Here is an 8,278-nt window from a genome sequence, read left to right as displayed (position 1 = left end):
TTTAGGCATATAAGGTTTACTCCATTGCTTCAGGGAGTGCTACTGGGAGAGAACCTTCAACTTCTGTACTCCCTATAGTCGGAAGCAATCTCACCCAAGGTCACACTCACTGATTTAGCCTTAATACGGTATTTGATCAATATTGAAAATTGATTAACTCAATTCAGGAGAACATGGATTTTTCATACCAGTTTTAGAATGTCCCATGCAATCACTGGAGACTTGTTGAGACTATATTGCTCTCAATTTCCTACCTAAATATGATCTATTTCTTCTATCCATAAAAACCACTCCTTAACAATCTTCTTGAGTATTAATCTCCATCCTGGCATCTGCATTCCAGAAAACCCAGCTTAGATATTTGGCACCAGGAATGGCCCAAAAAGCAGATGTTGGAATGGCATTTTAGGGTTGAATGACTTACCATAAGGCCTACAATGTGTACTCCATAGCTGATGGTAGGTGCAGACAGATAACTAAAGGTACAGGGTAGCAATCCAAGTGTAAAAACCTTTTACTACTTGGATATTGTTATGTTATAGTGGTTGAAAACAATATTCTATCTGGTCTAATACTACAAGTGTGATTGAATGGCTCGACAAAGACATCTAAAACAAACTGATACTTGGCAATTAAAAGGCAGTTGTGAAAGTTAGAGGTCCACCTAGGTAGTGTGCAAAGAGGCCTGAAGAAGGCGAAAAAGCTGAGAAATAGGTCCAGGTCTTAATTGTAAAAGTAGTCAAACTCCAAAGAATATCCAACTCCAATCCAATGCAGATCTGTTAAGTCAAGTTTGTTTATCACACAATCTTGGAATGTCTAGGTTTTCATAAACTCCTTGATCCCGCAGAGGTGGCCCACTCTTCCCTACGAAAGTTGAGCACACCCTTCCTTAAAAGCAATACAGAAGGCACTACACTGCAAGAAAACCCCCTGGAAAATCTCCCCTATCTTTTCTTCTAGCCACTACAACTAGGGTTATATCACAATATAAACTACCTGAGGTTGTTCTGGGGATGATAGAGAAAAAAAAAAGATAATGCCTCAAAGGAGCTGCAGAACCCAGCCAGCGTGAACCAACAAAATTTAGGAGAATACACATGGGATTGGAATCTGAGGGTGTTTGAAAAGAAGGGTAAAGTATAAAGTTGAATAAAGGTTTGTTTATGTTTTGGGAGCACTGTCCTGGAATACAGGAGTAAATATCCTGCTAAGATTGTACAAACACTCTACTAATATGTACCTGGAAACATGAACAAAGCAATGGCCCACAATAAGCAAGAAGAAATGTTAGAATTTTCATGGCAGGCTGGGAAAGAAGGTGCTAAGTGCCTTAGAGAAATAGGAATCCTAGAGCAGATAGTCTATGCAAGACTGAAAAGAGAGGACTTCTTTCTATGCAAGGAATTTTTCCCCATTTCATGGTCTCAGGGTTTTTTTTCATGTTCCATGGGAGAGCCAATATGATACATCACTTTTCAAAACTACGAGGAATATGGTAGTAAAAGGAACACCATCATTACTAAGATTCATGTTGATTTTTGCTGTATCAGGCTGACTGTAAGTGAAGTCATCTTAGAACTGAGATGACTAGTAGTGAATGGGATTAAAGGACACTTCCTCACACCACTCCCTAGAAAATCAAGGCAGTTCCAATTACAGCACTTAATTGTTCCTGAGTCAAAATGAGTGCCCTGTTCATAGGAGGCTTGACCCGCAGAAAGTTATGTTTGACTAATAAAACACAATGTCCCTAGAAGCTAGACAGTTGGATATCCAACAATGCTATTGCTAAATTTAGACAAATACAATAAATTATAGATGAATAGTTAAGAGATTTGAGACAGCTGGTGCTATGTCAGATCTACTATTCCTTTCCCAGTATTGGAATGTGAATCAGTTCTAAGACTCCAAACTCACTGATGGAAGAATAGTCTGGGAGGAAAGGTATTGTAACACCAAAACAAATGCACATCATAATGATTTCAGTGATCTTTGCTAAAAGAACTTTATTGATTCAGGGAACCATATACCAGAAAAAAAGTGTCATTTTTACATTTTAAGTACTGTTAGACAAAGTGGGTTCACAAAGGTGGTAATTTATCCAGATCATAAATAAATAATAATTGGAATATATATATACTTTGTAGTTTGCACAGTATCTACATTTGCTGAAGCTTTCTTCTGTCATATCCTCCGAGAAAATGTCCTCGACTAAAGGGAACTGCCTTACAAGGTCTTTTTCTTCTCCAGGTAGACACACATCCAACTTATCTGTCTCCAGCCATTCCAACTCTTGACACCTCTACAGGGTTATTCTAGCTTCAGATACCCAATAGAGTTGACTAAGACCATTCTTGTGACTACATCACAACTCAACTTCCTCTTTGGCATAGTTCTCATTCCTTGCTTCTTTTCCATAATTCCTAATAACCTTCTTTTATACCAATTTCTGCTACCTGAGAATATGACTCATGACACTTTGTACAATCAATATTAAATGGTTCCCTTCCAGACATAAACCATGCCTAAAGCACATCTAATAGATATTACAACAAACTTCAAGTAATATATAAGTGAGGGAATAAAAATTCGAGAGTAGGAGACACCAGTTTAGAGCTGACACAGGAACTGATAAAGATTTTATGTAAGGAAAAATAATGCATTGAGTATGTAGCTATTAATAATTCATAATCAGAAGATGAGAGTTCAATTTGAGAAAAGATTTGGGACCTGGTAGATCAGAACCCTGGATAGGGAGAAATTGAATACAATTATCTGAAAATAGTTGAGGCCAGAGGTTGTCATCTTGGAGGACATTGTTTTTAAGAAAGAAAATGATGCCCAGAGAAGTTTGCTCAGAGAGGGAAGGCATCATGTGGAAGCTTAGAAGGGAAGGGAAGGAAGGAAACATGTTCTGAGATTCAAGGAATTTAGAAAACAACGATGTTAGAGGATGAGAAGACACAATGAAAAACCTCCTGTTTCCAGAACGCACTTTTTTTTTAAAGAGATTTCAGTAACCTCATCTGTAAAAAACTATGTTATTTTTCTTCAAGGTCAATTCACACATTTAATAATTAATGTAAATCCATTAGCATTTACATGATACTTCTGTGTGAATAAACTAGAAAGTGTTTTTGTTTGCAGACAAAAACTAACCCACCACATGGAAAACAAAACAAAATTTACAGAACACACACACAATTACCAAAGAATGTAACCATTAAGAAATCCCAAAACTGAAAATTGATATGGAAAAAAAAAAAACAAGAAAATATAATACAAAATAAGAGTTGACTGTACTCAAGAAATTGTGGACAAAGAAGAAACTTTACTAGTAATATGAAATACATTTTCATTTGCTTAAGGATGTAACATTCAATAGAACAGAGGATATTAAGCAGATGAAAAGAATAGCCAAAAAAGGGACAAAGATAGTTAAAGAGAAAGTGATGGAGAAGCTAGAGACAAAAGAAGGAACATAGGTATAGTGTAACCCCCCTCACACTCCACAATGTAATAAAACTAATTTTAAAATTGTAATTTGAGGAAATGTTTTAGAACTTTAAAATAAAATAAAAAAATAAATAAATAAATAAATAAAGGATCAACCTACTAGAAGAGTACCCAGTGATCCTGGGGAAATTGGTTGAGAATTATCAACCCTTAGACACTCCCTCAAGATTCATAGACTTTTATAATAAAAAAAGTCACCTGTGCCTTGAAGCAAATAAAAAACACCATTTAACAAAAGAGAGAGAATTAGATTGGCATCTGACTCCTCAAGAGCAATATACAAAGCAAGATAAAGAGTGAATATTAAAAGAAGGCGGCCTTCTTACATGAACAATTTCAAAATTCTTGGATGACTTAAAATTTTCATTTTCAAATGATGAGACCATATTCCAGATAAATGAAGAAGCTTGAGTTGATTACATTGCTAGTCACCTAGCTAAGACTAAAATCTGTGATATTTAAACATTGGCAATGCTAGCATTTTATTAGATTATATTGTGTTTTGCTTCTCTACTAAAAAAAAATTAGACTCTCAGATGTTTTTCACTTGTGGTTCATGTGCATCCAAAGAAAATTCAATGTATCTATGAATTTGGATCAGATAAAAATGGCATTCAACCTCTTAATGAAATATAGGCTTCATTCCATTGCAAATGAGGACCACAAACTGTAAGAGCATTGGCCTTATGTGTAATTTTTTTCACCAAGATGAAGCACAGATATTTTTAAGTCACAGTACACTTCTTTTTAAATATGCATATATGTAATTTATAACCAATACTCAAAAAGTTGAGTACTCATCACAATGTTGTATAATGTTGTAATAACAAACATATGCTTATATTCTAGTTTTTTCATATATTCACAATTGTTTCAATATAATAATTTTCCTTTGTAATTATATGTATTTTATTTTATGTAACAATTATTCTGAAAAAATGTTTTATATGTTTCACTAGCCTGCCAGAAGTGTGGAAGGCAAGAAAATGTTAAGAAATTCAGGTTGATGTTGAAACATAATTGAAGAGTCAAATATGCCTTTATGTTTTCAGTTGAATTATTAATAACAAGTAGTCCAAATGATAAACAAATGTTTCTCATTTCTATTTGATTTTACAATTAAATTATATATTATATAGGGTAAGCAGTTGGGAATCCCTACATATAATTGAGCCTAAATGAGATGACTGATTTACCAAAAATATCTTTAAATAATGGAGACACTGTAAACTTTTTCAAATATATAGGTGAGTATAAAAGCAATTGAGTTTTTGCATTGTTGGAATTTGCTGTTTTATACTGGAATACATTATTAAATAAATGTGATTATGTTATACAACATTTTAATTGGCATTTCTCACTTTATGTTTTTTGCTAATGAGTTATCACTTGCTGGTATTTTTTGTTTATTTTAGTCTACGGAAATGATGTTAGACAAAAAGCAAATTCGAACAATTTTCTTAATTGAGTTCAAAAGGGCCATGGGCCAGGCACGGTGGCTCACGTCTGTAATCCCAGCACTTTGGGAGGCCAAGGCAGGCAGATCACCTGAGGTCAGGAGTTTGAGACCAACCTGGCCAACATGGTGAAACTCTGTCTCTACTAAAAATACAAAATTAGCCAGGCATGATGGTATGCGCCTGTAATCCCAGCTGCTCAGGAGACTGAGGCAGCAAAATCGCTTGAACCCGGGAAGGCAGAACTTGCAGTGAGACAAGATCATACCATTGCACTCCAGCCTGGGCTATAAGAGAGCGACTCCTTTAAAAAAAAAAAAATACAAAATGGGTCATGAAGCAGTGGAGACAACTCACAACATCAACAAGACATTTCTCCCAGGAACTGCCAATGAACACACAATGCAGTGGTGTTTCAAGAAGTTTGGTGAGAGCCTTGAAGATGAGGAACACAGTGACTGGCCCTCAGAAGTTGACGTTGGCCAATTGAGATGAATCACCAAAGCTGATCCTCTTGCAACTACAGGAGAAGTTGCCAAAGAACTCAGTATTGACCATTCTACAGTCCTTTGGCGTTTGAAGCAAATTGGAAAGGTGAGAAAGCTTAATATGTCAGTTCCTCATAAGCTGATCAAAAATATTAAAAAAAAAAATCATTTGGAAGTGTTGTGTTTCCTTATTCTATGTAAGAACAATAAACCATTTCTTGATTGGAATTTGACGTGCAACAAAACGTGGATTTTATACAACTGGTGATGACCAGCTCAGTGCTTGGACTGAGAAGAAGCTCCAAAGCACTTCCCAAAGCCAAATTTGCCCACTCAAAAAAAGGCCATGGTCACTGTTTGGTGTTCTGCTGCCAGTCTGATCCACCACAGCTTTCTGAATCCTAGCAAAACCAGTATAATTGAGAAATATGTTCAGTAAATCAATGATATGCATTGAAAAATTCAATGTCTGCAGCCAACACTGGTCAACAGAAAGGACCCAATTCTTCTCCATGACAGTGTCTGACTGCACATCGCACAACTAATACTTCAAGAGTTGAATGAATTGGGTTACAAAGTTTTACCTCATCCACCATATTCGCCTGACCTCTCACTAACTGACTACCATTTCTTCAAGCATCTGGAAAATGTTTTGTACGGAAAATGCTTCCACGATCAGCAGGGGGCAGAAAATGCTTTTCAAGAGTTTATTGATTCCTAAAGTATGGATTTTCATACTACAGGAATAAACTGTTTCTCATTGGCAAAAATGTGTTGATTATAATGGTTCCTATTTTGATTAATAAAGATGTGTATGAGACTAGTTACAATGATTTAAAATTCATGGTCCAAAACCACAGTTACTTTTACACCAAACTAAATATACTACTAACTTTGAAATGTTCTCCCAGGCATTGGTATTTCAGTGCCATTGTGTTTTTCAATGAAAGATTACCATTATTAAAAAAAAAAAAATTAAAAGTCATTTGAAATAGTGAGACTACCTTAAATATTGTACAAATGAGAGGAATAGTGAGAGTTTAGTAATTTGGATATTCATCAAGTGATTTTATACTGCTTTTGTTCTTATTCATTAGTTCATTTATTTACATATTTAAGTGATGTTGTTTAGTGTATGTGAGGAGGGTGATGGTGTGCATGCACACTTCATTTTAGAAAAATAATTATTAGAGAATATGATTCTGTTCAAATATTTGGAAAAATTAGACATAAAAGGGAAAAATGTGGCATACATATTTCTAACTATTGAATTTTGATTTTTAAAGATTTTTTGAAGTAAGATTATAAAAATAATTATTAACACAATTCACTCTAAAGAAAAGAAAAAGAAAATAGAACTAACCTGTGTGATTGGGATGAGACAACATTACATTAATGAAATGATTCCCAGCTTCACAAATCTGCAAAACATTTTAAACATTTTCAGTGTGATATACCTCTGCCTATTAAAAAAAAATGTATTCAAGGGACATACAAACTATGTGTAATACATTAATCCCAAAGATTCAAAAGATATATATTTTATTCTAATCATAAGGAGAAGTACTTTTTAAATTACAACAATGAAAGAAGCTGTTGCTGGCATATATAGAATAAAAATAATTAGTCACAACAATTGGAAATTCTGAAGATATTTTTCACACTGTTTGATAATCAGGTTTAAACTGTCTTGTTAATCAGCTTTGTACTTGTTACTATGGGAAGACTTTCAGATCATACAGAGACAACTCTTGCTGAAGACAAATTTGGCATAAGTTTATGTTAATCTCAGTTCATAAACAGCAAAACTCTTTCTAGTGAAATGGTGATTGTTTGATTTCCAACTAGTTTCAGTTCAGTTTAGAAAACCTACCGTGAGCAGTGCTGCCACACAAAGAAACCTGCTGCTTATCTGTCAAGACCTCCTGATCATATACACTCTACTATTTGTCCCTGTTAATAGGCCACTATGTTCCTCCAAGATCAAAGGATTACCACCATCTCCTGAGACTAATAATGTTGCTAGTTTGCAACATGTTTCCTGTGAGGGTAAGACCCTTCCTTTGTCTGCCATATATACCTTATCTGATTTAACACAAGGTATGTATTTGACATATAAATACTATGTTACTAATAACAGAATATATTATTCTAAATCTTTATTGTTTGAAGTCATTCAACTTGTAATATATCCCAAAAGTTGAGCATCCATCAAACTCAGTGTCTTTAATGTTATTAATATCATAAAATATATCTGATTTTGTTCTTTTCGACTATTTCTGTATGTATTTTTCATATATAATAACAGTTCTATGGACTTTAATTTCTGGATGTTTCTCACAATAAACAACTGGTATATATTTCAACACTTTCTAAATTTTAGGGAAAAAATAGATTGAAAGAGAAAATTTAAATCAATTTTCATCATCTAGAACTGTTATGTAAAAATGCTACTTAAAATAACCAGCTTCAATAAATTAATTCACCCAGGATCTAATGTAAACAAATACACCAAATATATTAAATCTGTATTTAAAGATCCAGAAAACAATGCAAATACAAATTTTGTAGCAACATAACTACACAAAATAATTATAGAAAGGCTTTTGGTTTCTTAAGTTATCATTAGAAAGAAAAAGTGGAATTTCAAATTTTCAGATAATACGTTTTTAGTTGAAATTTTTACATGTCAATGTGGATAAGTGTGTGGGCGTTTGTGGCATTAACCTGCATTCACATACCACATATTTCATTTGCTATGTATGAAAGATTAAGTAAATTTCACATTTGGAATTTCATTTCTTCACTCAAATG

General features: G+C 34.0%; 1 protein-coding gene across 1 annotated transcript in view; it reads right to left on the bottom strand.

The window, feature by feature from the left end:
• Positions 1–8,278, bottom strand: part of TECRL (trans-2,3-enoyl-CoA reductase-like) — a 163,919-nt gene that overhangs the window by 7,575 nt on the left and 148,066 nt on the right. The window contains exon 9 of the mRNA XM_011969831.1: positions 6,828–6,885. Within this exon, the coding sequence (XP_011825221.1) occupies positions 6,828–6,885 (58 nt within the window). The remainder of the gene's footprint in view (positions 1–6,827; positions 6,886–8,278) is intronic.

The sequence above is a fragment of the Mandrillus leucophaeus genome, unplaced genomic scaffold, assembly GCF_000951045.1.
Source record: "Mandrillus leucophaeus isolate KB7577 unplaced genomic scaffold, Mleu.le_1.0 Scaffold911, whole genome shotgun sequence".
In the NCBI taxonomy this organism is placed as follows: Eukaryota; Metazoa; Chordata; class Mammalia; order Primates; family Cercopithecidae; genus Mandrillus; species Mandrillus leucophaeus.
Note: the sequence above shows the minus strand (reverse complement) of the source record. Positions and strands in the feature narration are given on the sequence as shown.